This window comes from Gekko japonicus, unplaced genomic scaffold, assembly GCF_001447785.1.
Source record: "Gekko japonicus isolate JY-2015 unplaced genomic scaffold, Gekko_japonicus_V1.1 scaffold2137, whole genome shotgun sequence".
Taxonomy (NCBI): Eukaryota; Metazoa; Chordata; class Lepidosauria; order Squamata; family Gekkonidae; genus Gekko; species Gekko japonicus.
In genome coordinates this window covers 195,936-213,254 of record NW_015174903.1, presented here as the reverse complement: position 1 = coordinate 213,254, position 17,319 = coordinate 195,936, and the positions used below count along the sequence as shown (strand labels likewise).

At 50.6% G+C, this 17,319-nt stretch overlaps 1 protein-coding gene across 1 annotated transcript in view; it reads right to left on the bottom strand.

The window, feature by feature from the left end:
* The window catches only part of HINFP (histone H4 transcription factor), a 15,909-nt gene extending 4,221 nt beyond the window's left edge, over nucleotides 1–11,688 (bottom strand). The window contains exons 1-7 of the mRNA XM_015424998.1: nucleotides 11,635–11,688; nucleotides 7,258–7,436; nucleotides 6,075–6,301; nucleotides 4,433–4,544; nucleotides 2,856–3,008; nucleotides 250–327; nucleotides 26–146 (exon numbers count right to left, since the gene is read on the bottom strand). Coding sequence (XP_015280484.1) covers nucleotides 26–146; nucleotides 250–327; nucleotides 2,856–3,008; nucleotides 4,433–4,544; nucleotides 6,075–6,301; nucleotides 7,258–7,426 — 860 coding nt within the window. The 5' untranslated portion in view covers nucleotides 7,427–7,436; nucleotides 11,635–11,688. The remainder of the gene's footprint in view (nucleotides 1–25; nucleotides 147–249; nucleotides 328–2,855; nucleotides 3,009–4,432; nucleotides 4,545–6,074; nucleotides 6,302–7,257; nucleotides 7,437–11,634) is intronic.
* Nucleotides 11,689–17,319: the final 5,631 nt, after the last annotated feature.

Genomic DNA, 17,319 nt, shown 5'->3' with positions numbered 1-17,319 from the left:
GCTCTTCCTTGCCGCCCGGCTTTACCTGTGGTCGCAGTAATTGCACTTGAAGGGCCGCTCCTCGCTGTGCCGGAAGCGGATGTGATTGCGCAGGGAGGAGGGCAGAGGGCAGGTCATGTCGCACAGGGGACACTTGTAGTGGTTGACTGCTCGAGAGAAACGAGAGGGGAGGTCACCACCCGGAAGGGGGAAGTCAGCGGGGAGGGGGAGGGGGAGAAGCACGCTTTGGGCCGAGACGCGGCCACTCACCGTGGTTCCTCATGTGATCGCGCAGCAGCCTCTCCGTGGCGAATCGCTTTGAGCAGTGGGAACACTGGAATCGCTGTTCTGTAAAGCAGAGGGAGTCGGGGCAGGAGGGAGACCGGGGGGGGCAGGAGGAGGGAGAGGGGGCAAAGCGCAGCGGGATCAGCAGCGGCCATTTGGCACACCGGGGCCGCGGGCAGCCTCACACAGATATCGAGCTTTCCCTGTCGCATTCCAAACCTTGGTGTCCTCCTGCCCTTGTTGGTGGGAAGGGGGCTGTGGCTCAGTGGTAGTGCTGCCACAAGGGCCAGGTACTTCTCGGTGGCGGCTCCTACCTGGTGGAATGAGCTCCCGGAGGAGATCAGGGCCCTGCGGGACCTCTCACAGTTCCGCAGGAGCTGCAAGACGGAGCTCTTCCGCCAGGCTTTTGAGTAGGAGCCGCCGCCGCCACCACCACCACCGAGTAACTGCAGAGCAGGACCGCTGGGTTGGGCCGACTGGCCATCTGGAACATCTTGGCCCATGGCATCCCCCCTCTTTGATCCCACCGCGATATACAATAGGGAGTGAGTATTTTAGTTCCTAATGTATCCTGCAAGATGCGAGTTTTTGTTTTAATTGTTTTAACTTGTCCTACTTTTATCGCACTTGGTGCCTTAACTGTTCTAAACTTGTTGTATTTTATTGCACAGTTGTACCTATGTAAGCCGCCCTGAGCCCGCTTGCGGGGAGGGGGGTGTGTAAGTGAAATAAAATAAATAAATCAATAGAGCAAACGTTCTGGGTTCAATCCCCAGCATCTCCAGTTAAAGAAATCAAGCCGTAGGTGATATGAAAATCCTGTACCTGGGACCTTGGAGGGATGCTACCTGTCTGAGTAGACAATACTCAGCTCAACGGAGCAGCAGTCTGATTCCGTACAAGGTGGCTTCATCTAGGTTTGTATGTGTGCTCTCTCTCCCCTTTTTGAAGCGCAAGAGAGAATGGACCCTTCCCTCAGAGGAGAACCTGAACGCTATTATTTCGTCATGGCAAGACAGGCAAGGGGAGTGGTATTGCCTACTCAGACTGGCAGCAACTCCCTCAGGGTCTCAGGAGGAGGTCTTTCCCGTCACCTCTTGCCTGGTCCTTTTAACTGGAGAGGCCAGGGATTGAACCTGGGACCTTCTGCACGCAAAGCGGAGGCTCTGCCACTGAGCCATGGTCCCTCCTCCTAGAGGATTCTAGGAGCATGAAAACCCTGATATTTGAACTCAAGGAGCGTGGACTGTGCAACGTGACCTTTACTTTAATGATACTGCTCTTACTGGCTCTGAACAGTGTCACGCTGAGACTAAAAAAAAAAGGAAGTTTATTTAATATAGGATGTCTACATAATATAAAAAATTAATAATTTTTAATCGTAATCGACTGAGAAAAGAACTTGGCAACGGCCAAAGTAAGATTAAAATCCACCCCTTGCTAAATGAAACCTCAGATTATCCAGTTCACACCTAGAGTCCTGGATACAGGGCTTTATCCAACTATCTCTTGCATCGTTAAGCAAATCACAGTCGAATCGGCAATGTTGAAGCCTGTCTATTTGGCCAGAATCACACTGGCACAGTCACCCAGAGTAAAGCGCCTTTTAAGCATCTCGATAGCTCCCCTGATGGGACAGCATTCAATCTAATCAGCGTCAATAATCGTCTATAGCGTGGACTGTGCGACGTCACCATTTAAATACAGGAAACGTCTAAACAGACTGAAGCGTTGCCTGTGAAAGCGGCCAACGTGTCCAGTCCTCAGGGGTCAATTCCTGTGGGAGCGCACAGGAGCAGAGCTCTGGCAGTAAGGAGCCCAGGGGTGGACACATGCAAGAAGCCCCCCCCCTGTTCCCAGCAGCCCTCAGTTGGGCCACGAGGAGCAAAAAGCAGCCAGGAAAATTGCAGAGGCCCCCCACCCGCCTTCAGGTACAAGCTCTCCGTCCTCTGTGAGGACAGATCTGCGCGTCCCCCCCCCCCAATAGCTAGCAAACTTTCTAGCCATCTTTCTAGCCTTTCTTTTCAAGGGACAGGGACGCAAGCGCATCAGTTCTTAGCAGGGGTCATTTCCTGCAGGAGCGCACAGGAGCGGAGCTCCAGCAGTAAAGAGCCCAGGGGGCGGGCACATGCAACAAGCCTCGCCCCCTGCTCCCAGCAGCCCTTAATCCATTCCAGTTGGTTTTCAGGTAACGTCTGAAGCTCCCCCCAGGCCCCCCCCCCAGTCCAAAACAGTCCAGTGGCACCTTTAAGACCAGGTTTTATTCAGGCACAGGCTCTCCCTCCTCTGTGAGGACAGATCTGCATGCCCCACCCCCCAATAGCTAGCAATCCAAAACAGTTCAGTGGAGTCTGAGTGGTGGGTGTTGCCTTCTGACACACTTCCAGTGATGCCAGGGGGTGTGGCATATGCTAATGAGTTATGCTAATGAGCTCCTGCACCTCTTTTTCTACGAAATGACCCCTGCCAGTCCTCAAGGATGTAAACCAGTTTCGGAAAGGTGGGAGCTGACCGTACTGAGAGCTACACTTCCACGTGTGCAGCAGTCGCTCCTTCTCTGCCTTCCCCCCATCGGCTGCTCAGATACTCACGTTCTAGGGCAGTCTGACGACGGATGTGGTCGAAGAATTTGGTGTTGTTGGAGAACATCCCGCCGCAGGTGGGGCAGGCCACCACCTTCTCCTGCGTGTGGCTGCGCAGGTGTTCGCGTAACTTGCAACGGCCTTTGAAGGTGCAGTCGCAGTCTGGAAGGAAGAGGATGCTTAGAGCAGGGGTGTCAAACGCAAGGCCCGGGGGCCGGAACAGGCCCGTCCAGGGGTCTTATGTGGCCCGTGAGCAACTGGTGCAGCGGAGGGAATACCGGGGGGGGGTGGGAGTGGGCAGAACCACTCCATTGTGGCATCAGCACGGCAGAACAACGTTGTCTCCCGCAGTCAAGCATCGTGGGAGCGTCTGCCCGGGGCTGCACTGCTGGCTCTCGAGTCTGCCCATGTGGGTTTCCCTTTGCACCCCCCTCTCAGCCCATGAGGCCTTGCGGTGAGGATACGCCAACTCGGAGCTTACCAGCTGCTGTCCTTTATACAGTTTCTATCTCTGGTACCTGGCAATACATTTTAAGGCACACATGGCCCTGCCCGACAAAGTGACATTTATGTCAGATCCGGCCCTCGTGACAAATGAGATCGACACCTCTGGCTTAGAGCCTTCTTTGTTTCAACGTGGCGTGAGCCCAAGCACTGCCAAGCCTATCTGGCACCGCAGCAGGGAACGAAGACATCAGTCCACGCAAGGCCCAACATTTCTGGAAACGGCAGGATTCTCTCTCACACACAAACTCCCAGCATCTTATGTCAGAGGTCTCCGAACTTTTCTGAGCCTGCTGGCACCCTTGGGATTCTGACACGGCGCGGTCGGCGCGGTCACAAAGTCGCAGCCTCAAAATGGCTGCTGCAGGAGGCGGAGCCTGCCAGAAAACGGCTGCCACCGCTCACCTTTAGTCACACAGTGAAGACCCTGGTGCTGGGAGTGGCAGCTGCTGCCAAAGCAACATCTTTAAAAATCGGCACAACCCATCCAATCTTCAGTGACCAATCGGAAGCCTTGCTCGGCAGAAGCCCTACCTGGTCCCACCCACTTTCTAGAAACAGTGGGCATCACGGCGCCCGCGGGCACCACGTTGGGGACCCCTGTCCAATGTTCCCTCTAAGCATTAAAGTTGTGAGCGAGCCATTTGGCCTACTGCATAAATTAGTTTGCTCTGGAGCCCTCCTTTGTGAGCTAAGACAAAAATGTGTGAGCCAGTCGCTAGAAAACTGTGAGCTAGCTCACCCTAACTCAGCTTAGAGGGAACACTGCCCCTGTCTACGTGCTTCTCCACCGACATGCATTTATACAACACACATGAGAATGCTGGGGGGGACCGATCTCGCATATTGTACCTGAGCCAAGATGCAACTCACTTTTGTACAGAGAGTTTTAATAAATGCTTCTCTTTTCCACCAAACCCCAAACACAACCGCAAGTTTTCAGGGAAGTTTAAATCCTTTTCTCTTGGCGCTTGAAGCCAGAGACACTCTGGGTTAAAGGTGCCGAAAAGGTCAGAGCACCGCGGTACGCACCTTCTTCCTCCCCAAAGCTCCCGGGGTTCCCTCGCAAGCCTAACCCCTACCTTTCCAGCCACAGAAGACAACGTGATTTTCCTTCCCGACTGCTTTATACTCCGTGCAGAAGCTGTGATCCTCCACGTGCCTGTAGAACCACTCGGGATTATCAAAAACTCTCTAACAGGGAAAAGGGAAGACAGAGAAAGCAAGGGTTCGTCAGCTGCCGTTCCATACACACAGAAACCAGAGCAGGCTCCGGAGAAGGATTTAGATTCCTGTGAATCTCTCAAGCTGCATTTGAAGAAAGAACAGATAAAAGGAAGTGTGCAAGCTAAAAACCTTTCTGCAAGTGAAATGCCTATTTGGTTCGATAAATGTGTCTTAATTTTTTCTGCACATATGACCAGGGGTCATTTCCTGCAGGAGCGCACAAAAGCGAAGCTCCAGCAGTAAAGACCCCAGGGGGCGGGCACATGCAACAAGCCCCACCCCCTACTCCCAGCAGCCCTCAGTCAGAGCAAGAAGCAGCCAGGTGAGTTGCAGAGCCAACAGGTCCAAAACAGTCCAGTGGCACCTTTAAGACCAAGTTTTATTTAGGTACGAGCTCTCCCTGCTCTGCGAGGACAGATCTGCACGTCTCCCCCACCAATAGCTAGCAATCAAAAACAGTCCAGTAGCACGTTTAAGACCAAGTTTTATTCAGGTACAAGCTCTCCCTCCTCTGTGAGGGCAGATCTGCACGTCCCCCCCCCAATAGCTAGCAATCCAAAACAGTCTAGTGGCACCTTTAAGAACAAGTTTTATTCAGGTACAAGCTCTCCCTCCCCTGTGAGGGCAAATCTGCCCATTCCCCCCCCCCCCAATAGCTAGCAATCCAAAACAGTCCAGTGGCGCCTGAGCAGTGGGTGTTGCCTTCTGACACACTTCCGGTGATGTCAGGGGGCGTGGCATATGCAAATGAGTTATGCTAATGAGCTCCTGCACCTCTTTTTCTACGAAATGACCCCTGCATATGACAATACCTAAGTAGACCACTGGTGTACCTAAAATGTCCTTTGACCAACGGTGGTTCTTCAGGGTGACAGGAAGAGAAAGAGCTTTACCAACAGTGGTTACTAAGACCCTTTTGCTGGTGATGCCTGAAATTGAACCTGGGACATTCTGGATCTACAGAAGGTGCTCCAGAACCAAGTTTATGTCCCCACCCCCACCCCCAGTTCTACAGAATATTGCACTCTACTGTATTTTCTTTACTGTTTTTGCAACCAGAGTTATAAACAGCAAACCCTCATCCCACAATAAACCTCATTCCACAGGGAAACATGGAAGAACTTAAAGGCGGCTACCGCAAAAGTTGTCGTGCGATTTGACCACAGCTGGTAGACATTTTGCCACATGCAGAGTAATTTGTCGAATACTGCACTCGTGACCTCTACCCTCTTAATCTTAGAACTGTGGCTTGTTCTACAGTCCCGTACACAGCACCACCCACTGGGGAAGGGGCCGTGGCTCAGCAGCAGAGCCTCTGCTTCTCATGCAGAAGGTCCCAGGTTCAATCCCCGGCATCTCCAGTTAAAAGGATCTGGACGTAGGTGATGCAAAAGGCACAGCACCACCCAACGTGAGTTTAAAAGGCAACCGTCACACCTGAGGCGATGCTCCGCCTGGAAGTACCTCTCCTCCTAATCCTTTCCCAGGTTTTCTCACCTCACAGTACTCCCACAAGCAAAGGAAGTTCTCCTGAATCTCAGGGATGATGTTCCGGCTCTGGAAGTCCAGCTGGCAGGGGGTCAGGTCTGACTGGCTCCGCAAGGCGTGCAGCCCCCACTGCTTCAGCTTGGTGTGGTAGCAGTGGAAGTACACGTGGCGGGCCAGGTCGGCGGGGCTCTCGGGAGAACAGAAGCCGCACTCCTGCCACAGGCAGGTGTATTCTTCTGAAAGACAAAAAAACAAGCGTGCCCGTTTGGGGAACATAAGAGAAGCCAATGCTGGATCAGGCCAATGGCCCATCCAGTCCAACACTCTGTCACACAGTGGTCACAAATACCAGTGCCATCAGGAGGTCCAGCAGTGGGGCCAGGACACTAGAAGCCCGCCCACTGTTGCCCCCCCCCCCCAAGCACCAAGAATCACTTGCCCTAGCCTGAGAGTTCCTATCTATCCCTTGTGGCTAATAGCCATTGATGGACCTCTGCTCCATATGCTTATCTAATTCCCTCTTGAAGCCATCCATGCTTGTAGCTGCCGCCGCCACCTCCTGTGGCAGTGAATTCCATGTGTTCATCACTCTTTGGGTTGAAGAACTACTTCCTTTTACCCATTCTAACCTGGCTGCTCAGCAATTTTGTTGAGTGCCCACAAGCTCTTGTATTGCCAGCTTGTGCCTCCATTTTTAAAGGCAAAACTCCCACCTAGAAACCAAGTTTGGCATATGTGTCTGACCCCTACTTCCCCTTCTACGATCGCACCCCCAGTGCCACTCTCCCTGTGGCTTGCCACCGCCCTCTCCACCAGCCAACTGAATTTCCAGACCGAGACAAACGGGCCCACAGCCGAGTAGAGGCCTACGCCCTCTTTCGAATCCCAGCGCTATCACGGTCTTGCGTACCAATTGCTCATAAGACTGTCAAGAAATAGAAAACTGTAGGTGACCCACTTAAGAGGCCTACTCTCCCTTTTGCGAAAAACAGCCTGGATTCCTGCAAATTATGTTTTAATTAATAAAACTGAGTACATCAGTGAAACTGCTGAAGCCAGGAAGGGGAAGTGGGGTACAGCGATGGCAACTGTCCAAGTAACCTTTCCAGAGAGTATCACTGCAACGTACACTGACGGCCAATTCAGGGCAGATGTTGGGTTTTCTTTTCTTTCTTTTTTTAAATGCCCTTACCAAGAGAATCCACCTCGTCTTCGTCCTCCTCTTTCCCATGGAGATGCTGCTGCAGATGCTTCGACACGTGCTCACAGAACTCTTCCATCTTGGAGGACACAAAGGTGCACATGTCCCACTCACACTGCAGAACCAGAGCTTCTTTACTGCACACCTTTCCAGGAGGCATGGTAAGAATGCTGGCGGAAGACAGAGAAGAAATACAATTTCTCTTTCCGCTCAGACTTTCACGCCGTCCTCTACAACAACAGGATTTCCCTTAATAACGACTGAAAGGAAACCCCGCTTCTAATCCCTCACACGTTTCCTTACCTAGAGATGTAAAATTTCCGGAAATTTTGAAGATCCGAAAAAAACCCATTTTTTTCGGGGGAAAACGGAAATTTTGGGGAAAATTGAAAAAAATGCTACATTAGCATTTCTTTTGTCTTTTCTAGATTGAAAGTAATTCTGTTACTTTAGGAACATCAAGTATGACTATGGACATTTTTACTTGGCATGAAATTATCACAACTAGCATATTAAAAATATAGTGTATCCAAACAATTATGACAAACAGAATACCCACCCACATGCAAAAACAAAACTGAAACCTTTTCCTCTGACAATAGCACCTCCTAAAGGAAGAAATGCATCTTTGTTCTTGCATTGGAGAGTTCAGTTTGTAACCTAGGACTTGCTTGTCCTCAGTGCACAGAAATTAGATCAATCTGATACCATATATATATATATATATATATTAGAAATGATTTGGAAAATATTTGAACACCTTGTCTTAAAATATTTTATTCATCATGTTAAAATAAAACGTCCCATAATCAATTTTTTTCTTTTCTTTTTTCAATTTTTCCAATTTTTCGGGGAAAAAACAAAAAGGCTTCAGGAAAAAAACCCAGTTTTTCCTTGAATTTTTCCGGGCCTTCACATCTCTATCCTTACCCCTCTACTGCGCCTTTGGATTTTACTTGTGTTTTTTTTTAGAAAGGTGCCCCCAACAGACAATTTTGGCTCCCTTATGTTCTCTCACCCCCAAACACACACACCCATCATTCTACATTGCATTTATGACTCCACAAATGGCCAGATCTGAGAGCCATGGGGAGGGGCTGTGGTTCAGTAGCAGAAAATCTGCTTGGCATGTCGAAGGTCCCAGGTTCAATCCCCAGCCTCTCCACTTAAAAAAAACAACAGGATTGAGGTGTAGGTGATGGGAAAGACCTCTGGCCTGAGGACCCGAAGAGCCACTGCTAGAGAAGGCTGACCTTCAGGGACCAAGGCTCTGGTTCAGTATAAGGCAGCTTCATGTGTCCGAATTTGCATTTTTGTTCCAAGAGAAGGGACAGTCTTTTCCATTCAGCTTTACAGAGCTTGTGACAAATATTTTGGTGTTGAAACTCCCCTGCAGTATCCTAATCTGCCACCTGTTACAAATGTGTCCCACTCTTCCTTTAAGGGCAGCACGCATAATTCCCCTTCCTCCCAATTCTATCCTCACAATAGTCTTGTGAGGCAGGCGAGGTTAACAGAGTGTGACTGGCTTAAAGTCACACTATTCAGGGCTGAGTGAGGATTTCTGTGTCTTCCCAGGCCTATTTCCACATGGACTTTTAGTTCAGCTCTGGCAAATGGCAGCATTTCCCCCCAAGCTTTCATATGGCACCACTGTACAACAGTCTACCTCCCTGATTTCCCCATGCCACATTGTGTTTCTTCCCTAGCCTGCCCAAGTAGGCATTATCACTTCATAGAGAAAAAGGTGCAGAGTGTTGGACCTCTTCATCCACATTAACACAATTCCTCCCACCTCCCAGTATCCCCTTGTCCCCCCCCCACACACACACACACCAGGCTCTTTCAAAAAATCTGTAGTTGCAATATCGCTCTGCATTAAAATGCTGTATCAATATAGCTACTACTTATTTTTAAAAAACTCTGGCAAAAAGCCCTCTGGCTGCACAGGCAGTGGGACCAGTGGACACGAGGGGATACCAAAGAAAAATGTGAAAAACTGTTCCCACATGGGTGCTCTGGAAACACTGCAAATACCTCTGCAAAGAGAGTGTCTTTGCAGCCATTTTGACAACTAGAACAACCTTTAAGTTATCTTAAAAGTAAAGGTAAAGATTCCCCTTGCTCGAAAGCCAGTCGAATCCGACGCTAGGGTTGCGGTGCTCATCTCCGTTTGCAAGCCAAAGAGCCAGCGCTGTCCAAAGACGTTTCCGTGGTCATGTGGCCGGCATGACTAAACACCAAGGCGCACGCAACGCTGTTCCCTTCCCACCGAAGTGGTCCCTATTTATCTACTTGAAATTTCTTGCTTTCGAACTGCTAGGTTGGCAGGAGCTGGAACTAGAGACGGGAGCTCACTCCGTCATGCGGCACATTCGGGTCTCGAGCTGCTGAACTACCGACCTTCCACAGCCTGCAGTTTAGCGTCTTAACCACTTGAGCCACCACAGCTCCATCTTAAAAGTACAAGTCTACTAAAAAGAAATTAAGGTTCCCCAGTGTTCGACCTTACAGTTATTTGAGCCAACAACTCTTCTTTGTTTGCTACCTCTTTATTAGAGCTCCGTGGGGGAAACCAGACTTTAAGCAGAATGGGAAAACCATATCCCCCAAATTAACAGCCAAGTAGCTGTAAAATACCAACAATCTCCATCCATTAACAATGCAATCCTCTGAAGAGTCACTCCATTCTAAATGACAGTCACCAACCTCCAGGTAGTGCCTGGGAATATCCTGGAATTACAGCTGATCTCCAGATGACAGAAATCCCCCTGGAGAAAATGCCTGCTTCAGAGGGTGGATTCTGTGCCGTCATATCACGCTGAACTTCCGCCCCCCAAATTTCCAGGTATTTCCCAGCCGGGAATTGGCAACCCTATTTAAGCCCATGAAAAGCAGTGGGTTCAAATGGCATTCACTCCGCAAATACACTAGCCTCTGTGATAAGATAATCATTTATACCGCACTCAACAGTGTTCAGAGCGCTGCAAATCCCTGATCCCAACAATCCTCACAACACCTTTGCATAGCAGATTGGTAGCATTATCACTGTTCCCGCATTTCAATTGGCAAAGGCAAATCTTTGGCTGTGAGAAGAGGCTTGTGTCCAAGGCAAGACTGGAACAAAGCACTTGGCACCAATGGCAGTCAAGCCCGGCATTTCTCAACATCAGCTTCATACTTTTCTTACAAGCACTTAAGACTGCAAACTTTTGGGGGAGAAGAAGAAGAAGAGATTGGATTTATACCCGCCCTTCACTACTGGTATTTGTGTGTGTGTGTGTGTTATGCCTGGCAGTCATGGTTGACTTCTGGCAACCCCTAGTGGGCTTGGACATTTCAGAAAGGTAGGGAGCTGCGGTGGCTCAACTGGTTAAGACGCCGAACTGCAGGCTGTGGAAGGACGGTAGTTCAGCAGTTCGAGACCCGAGTATGCCGCATGACGGAGTGAGCTCCCATCTCTAGTTCCAGCTCCTGCCAACCTAGCAGTTCAAAAGCAAGAAATTGCAAGTAGATAAATAGGGACCACTTCAGTGGGAAGGTAACAGCGTTCCGTGCGCCTTGGTGTTTAGTCATGCCGGCCACATGACCACGGAAATGTCTTCGGACAGCGCTGGCTCTTCAGCTTGGAAACGGAGATGAGCACTGCAACCCTAGAGTCGGATTCGACTGGTTTTCGACCTAGGGAACCTTTACCTTTACCTCACTACCCAAGGGAGTCTCAGAGGGGCTTACAAACTCCTTTCCCTTCCCCTCCCCACAACAGACACCCTGTGAGGTGGGTGGGGCTGAGAGAGCTCTGACAGAAACTGCTCTTTCAAGGACAGCTCTTATCAGAACTATGGCTTGCCCAAGGTCATCCAGCCAGGTGCAAGTGGAGGAGTGGGGAATCAAACACCGGTTCTCCCATAGAGTCCGCGCACTTCACCACTACACCAAACTGGAGTGCATTAGACAAGCAGTCACTCATTTAGCTGGGTAGGTGGGTGGTCTTCCCCACCATGAGGCTAGGGTGGGCTGTACACAAAAACAGGCCTTGCGATGGGTTTCAGGGAAGGCATGCAACATCGGAGCCGTTTCAAGACACTCCCTTTTGCCCCTGCCCAGCTGAGTCAAGACAAAATAACACACACGGAGTCGGTCACCCCATAGCCCCAGCCCCCCTGCCTTGCAGGCCTCCCCCTGCCACGTTTTTTTGTGGCTTCAAACAAGGCAAAAAGAAGAGCCCCCCCCACACACACACGACTCCCCCACCCCACCCTTCCGAACCCAGCAGCCGAAGATCCCGGCATTCGGGAGAAGGAAAACGCTTTCCGGCCTCGAGCCCAGGCTTCGGGGAGAGACAGTAGGCCCCGTCTCCATAGTTACCATTAATTTTCCTCCCCTCCAACTCGCCCCGCGACAGCAACTTCCCCACCTGTGCGCAAACGAACCGCCCAGAGGAGTCCCCTCAGCCAATCAGAATGCCGCCATCCGCCTCATCAGCCAACCACGTCGTCCGTAGGAAGGGATGGAAGGCGCGCCTATCGGGGCTGTCAAAACAGAAAATGTCCGTCTGCGTGTGGGTTCCGGCTGGAAACAGGCACTTGTCCAGCAAAATGGTTCCGGGCTGTAGGGGGGAATCGTCATTAAAACGTGTGAGGAGGTTTGTGTAAATCGAAAGAAGTAGAATGATAGGGAAGGGATGTGGCCTGGAGGAAAAGGAAAAGGTCTGAGGTCTGTCGATGCCTGGTGTATATTTTAGAGGTTTTGAAACAATCGTCTTGATGGGGTATCCCCCGTGGGATCCTGGGACTTGTAGTTTTTAAGAAGAGCTGTCACTTTATTTACTGGAGAATTACACTCTTCAGCTATTCGCCGCCTGTGTCAAAATGTGGTGGTGGTGTTGGTGGGGATCGATCCCAAAGCATTTTATCAACTTAGTGCGATTTTTATTTATTTATTTCCATTTATTAATCGCCTATCCCCACAATTGTGGAGCTCTAGGTGATGTACAAAGTTCTAAAAGCATAAAAATATAAAATCCATTTTTAAAATCATTTTATTTCAGCTTTTAGTTTAGTTGCGTGACTGCTGTTTAATTGATTTTTGTGTATTATGTATTGTTTTAATTAATAGCTTAGTCACAAGCAGTGCTCCCTCTAAGCTGTGGAGTCTTGTGAGCAAAACTCTCCTTTGTGAGCGACTGGCATTAAAGTTGTGAGCGAGCGATTTGGCTGCTGCATAAATTAGTTTGGTCTGGAGCCCTCCTTCTTGAGTGAAGACAAAAATGTGTGAGCCGGAGGCTAAAAAACTGTGACCTGGCTCGCACTAACTCAGCTTAGAGGGAACACTGGTTACAAGCCACCTCCGCACTATAGCTGATCGAGGTCCCTCCCTTCCCCAAACACCGCCCTCTTCAGGCTCCACCCCCCAATATCCAGGAATTTCCCAACTCAAGCATTAGCAACCCTACAGAGAATTTCCCAGCCCTGGGTTGGCAACTGTAGCTTCATCATAAACCAATCACAGTATACAAATTCACAGAAAGCAAGCAAACACTGTATAAATAACGCAGACCACAAGTGCTCAAAAGTCATGCAAAACAGAGGTAGTTTATATAAGAATAACAGAGGACCACATATATCAGTAAAATAAATTTACATCATACAATGTCCATATGAGTAGTGCAAGTCCATCAATGGTACATGGATAAGAATAGTGCAAGTCCATCAATGGTACATAGACAGGACGAAGACACTGGACTTAGATCTTCATTTCGATAGCTCCTCTTCAAGAAGTTCATACTACTTCATAAAGTACTGGACTAGATAGACCACTGGTCTGATCCAGCAGGGCTCTTCTTATGTTCTTATCAGGGGAAGGCCTCGTCCTCTCTGCCCTGTTGTTGGCCCTCCAGAGGAACTGGTTGGGCACTGTGTGAGACAAGGTGCTGGACTAGATGGATCACTGGACTGATCCAGTAGGCTCTTCTGATGTTCTTGTGTCCAGTGCCTCATCTGTAACATCTGAAGGATCACAACAAACTATGGCAGGTCCTTAAAGAGATGGGAGTACCAGACCACCTCACATGTCTCTTGAGAAACCTGTATAAGGGTCAAGAAGCAACAGTTAGAACCAGATATGGAACAACTGATTGGTTTCGCATAGGAAAAGGAGTACGACAAGGATGTATACTACCTTGCTTATTTAATATATATGCAGAGTACATCATGCGAAATGCTGGCCTGGATGAATCACAAGCGGTGCTGGGAAAAAGATCAACAACCTCAGATATGCAGACGATACCACTCTAATGGCAGAAAGTGAAGAGGACCTGAAGAGCCTCTTGCTCAGGGTAAAAGAGGAGAGCGCAAAAGTGGGCTTGAAGCTCAACATCAAAAAAACTAAGTTCATGGCATCCGGCCCCATCACTCCTTGGCAAATAGAAGGGGAAGTCGTGGAAGTAGTGACAGACTTCACGTTCCTGGGATCCCAGATCACCGCAGACTGTGACAGCAGCCATGAAATTAAAAGATGCCTGCTCCTTGGGAGGAAAGCGATGGCGAACCTAAACAGCATGATAAAAAGTACAGACATCACCCCGCCAACAAAAGTCCGCATGGTCAAAGCAATGGTATTCCCAGTAGTCATGTATGGCTGCGAGAGTTGGACTATAAGGAAGCACCTCATAGGACTCCCGTGTTAAGCTTCGAGCCAGACCAGGGCTCCTCTGAGCGAACTTCCTATTGGTCGCTTCGTAACAGCGACCAATCAGAACGATACCATTCCCTAGGAGGGAAAGACTCCCATTGGTCTTTATTCTAGCAATCTCATTGGTTGTTATTTGTAAATAGGCGTGGCTACATTAGCCCGGTTATGTTTAAAAGGAGCATAAGCTCCCACTGTTTTCTGTTCTGGTTTCTTACTGAGTTAGTGCTTGCTCGTTACTTCCAATAAAGCTGAATCACTTGCTGAATCACTGTACGAGTCCTTTGTTAGCGCGATCTAACAATTGGCGACGAGGATGGGATGTTAGAGCAGGTAGGCAGCCCTGCGGACATCCACACTTCGGACTCGGAAGAAAGCGGGCAGAGCACAGCAGCCGATCCGGCGGAGGCGCCACCAGCTCCGGTGCCCAAGTCTCCCCCGATGGCTGGAAGCCAGAAGTTCGAGTGCTTCGAACCCTCCTCAGAAGACTGGGACTCCTACCTGTCCAGGTTCGAGTTCCATCTGGAGACCCACGACATCACCGATGAGGCGAAGAAACGAGCATGCCTCCTGAGTTCCTGCGGGAAGGGGACCTTCGACATAGCCAGGTCGTTGGTGGCCCCAACTGATATAAAGACTGTCACCTACGCTGACATCACGGAGAAGCTTAAGGCTCACTATTCTCCACAACCGTCGGAGATCGCCTGCCGGCACGCTTTTTACAAGCGGAACCAGGCCGGAGGCGAGACCATCGCAGATTTCGTGGCGGCCCTTCGCAAAGCCGCACGGCCATGTAATTTCCACAACGTGGAGGAAGCCCTCAGAGACCGTCTCGTCTGCGGTCTCAAAGATGAAAGGCTGCAACAGAGGCTGTTCGCCCGCACCACCCTGACCTGGGCAGTGGCCTACGAAGAGGCCGTGGCCGCGGAAGCAGCGGAGAAGTCCACGAAGGAGGTCCGCCAGCGGGTGGCAGAGCCCAGTATACACGCTCAACGAGACAGCGAGGGCGAAGACGCGGATGATGACGTCAACGCGGTTCGAGGCAAGCGGACCCCAGCGAAGACTACCAACGTCAAGCCTTGCTCCGGTTGTGGCGGGAAGCACCAGCGCGGCTCCTGTTGGGCTCGTGATGTCGACTGCAGAGCGTGTGGGCGGCGTGGTCATCTGGCCAGAGTCTGCAGATCAGCGAAGAAGGATCCCTCAACTAACAACCGGTCAGCGCAGAGGGGCACTCCAGTCAGCACCCAAGGCAAGACCCGTTCCTCAGCATCGGAAGCAAGCTGCCAGTTGACGGCGACCTTGTCGAGCGCATCGGCCGTAAATCGCACCAGCAGCCAGGGCAAGATCACCGTGACTCCACTCCTCGACGGCCGACCCTGTACAATGGAGGTGGACTCAGGATCGTCCGTGACGGTGATTTCTGCCGCGTCCTGGCGCCAGTTGTTCCCGAACCGAAGCCGGCGGCGGCTCCAGCCTGCGGGAACCAGAGTGTCCGACTTCCAGGGCAACCGAATTCCCTTGGCCGGACGGGACTCTGTTACTGTTGAGTATAAGGGGAAATGTGTTAAACTGTCATTCCTGATTGCAGAGGGAGACCGGGTTAACCTGCTAGGGTTAGATTGGTTTGAGCCATTGGGCATCGGTATTTCTGGGATTAACAGGATGTCTGAAAATAAATGGGGCATGCTGTACGACCTGTTCCCTGATGTATTTGCCGAAGGGTTGGGAAGGTACAAGGGCCCCCCGGTTGCGTTTGACTTAGATCCGTCAGTCAAACCTATTAGGTTGAAGTATCGGAAAGTACCTGTGTCTCTCAAACATAAGGTGGAAAAAGAGATTGACAAACTAGTTGAGCAAGGGGTTTTAGAGCCAGTACCATACAGCAAATGGGAGACCCCGATCGTAACCCCTGTCAAATCAGATGGGTCCATACGACTATGCGCCGATTACAAATGTACGATTAACAAGGCGCTGCAGCAACATTCGTACCCGGTCCCGGTAATAAGCCACATTTTGGCTTCCCTGGGGGGTGGCAAGATTTTCGCCAAATTTGACCTGGCCCAGGCATACCAGCAGTTGCCTGTCACCCCGGAGGCTGCCGAGGCCCAAACAATTGTAACCCACCAAGGGGCTTTTAAAGTGAACAGGCTGCAATTCGGGGTCAACGTAGCACCTGGGATTTTTCAGGGCCTCATGGAACGTCTACTAAGGGGGGTACCTGGCACAGTGCCCTATTTTGACGACGTGCTGATTGCGGGCGGGTCTGAACAGGAACTACTGGACCGGGTTAAAGAGGTCCTCAGGCGTTTTCAAAATGCCGGCCTCAGAGTTAAGCGCTCAAAATGCACGCTCGGGGTGGAAAGTGTGGACTTCCTGGGGTTTCGCATTGACGCAGAGGGAGTCCACCCCACGGATGAGAAGGTATCTGCAATCCAAAACGCCCCCAGGCCGGTGAGTAAGAAGGAGCTCCAATCCTTTTTAGGACTCCTGAATTTTTATCATGCGTTTTTACCGCATAAGGCATCAGTGGCGGCCCCTTTGCACGCGCTTTTGCACAAGGAGGCAAAATGGAAGTGGGGGCAGGCCGAGGAAAAGGCTTTTGTGGGAGTCAAGGAGCTGCTGACATCTAATGCCGTACTCACGCATTATGATGAACACAAGCTCCTGGTGTTAGCTGCTGACGCTTCACCGTTTGGAGTAGGCGCAGTTTTAAGCCATCTGATGCCTGATGGGAGCGAAGCGCCTATCGCTTTTTATTCTAGATCACTATCTGCGGCAGAGCGGAACTATGCCCAGATAGACAAGGAGGGTCTGGCGTTGGTAGCGGCTGTCAAAAAGTTCCATGATTTTATTTTTGGCAGACGATTTTTGCTGGTCACTGACCACAAGCCGCTACTGGGGATTTTTGCGCCCGATAAGCAATTGCCAAACATCATGTCCCCACGCATGCTTAGATGGGCGATATTTTTGCAGGCTTATGATTTTGACTTAGAGCACCGGCCTGGGAAAGCGATTGGGCATGCGGATGCCCTCAGCCGGTGCCCGGTGCCGGACATTGGCGCAGACCCTGCCCCCGCCTGTGAGGTCTTGGCAATTGAGGAGCTTCCTCGACCCCCGGTATCATCCAGGGACATTGCAGCACACACGGCCAAGGATAGCGTGCTGTCCCGAGTATTAAACTGGGTTTGGAGGGGGTGGCCGGTTGGAAGCGTTGAACCGGAGTTCGGCCCTTACAAAAGCCGTCAAAATGAACTATCCATTTCTAAGGGCTGTGTATTATGGGGGAACAGGGTGGTGGTTCCTGACAAACTCAGGACGAGAGTGTTAGAGTCGCTGCACGAGGGTCACCCCGGTATGGTACAC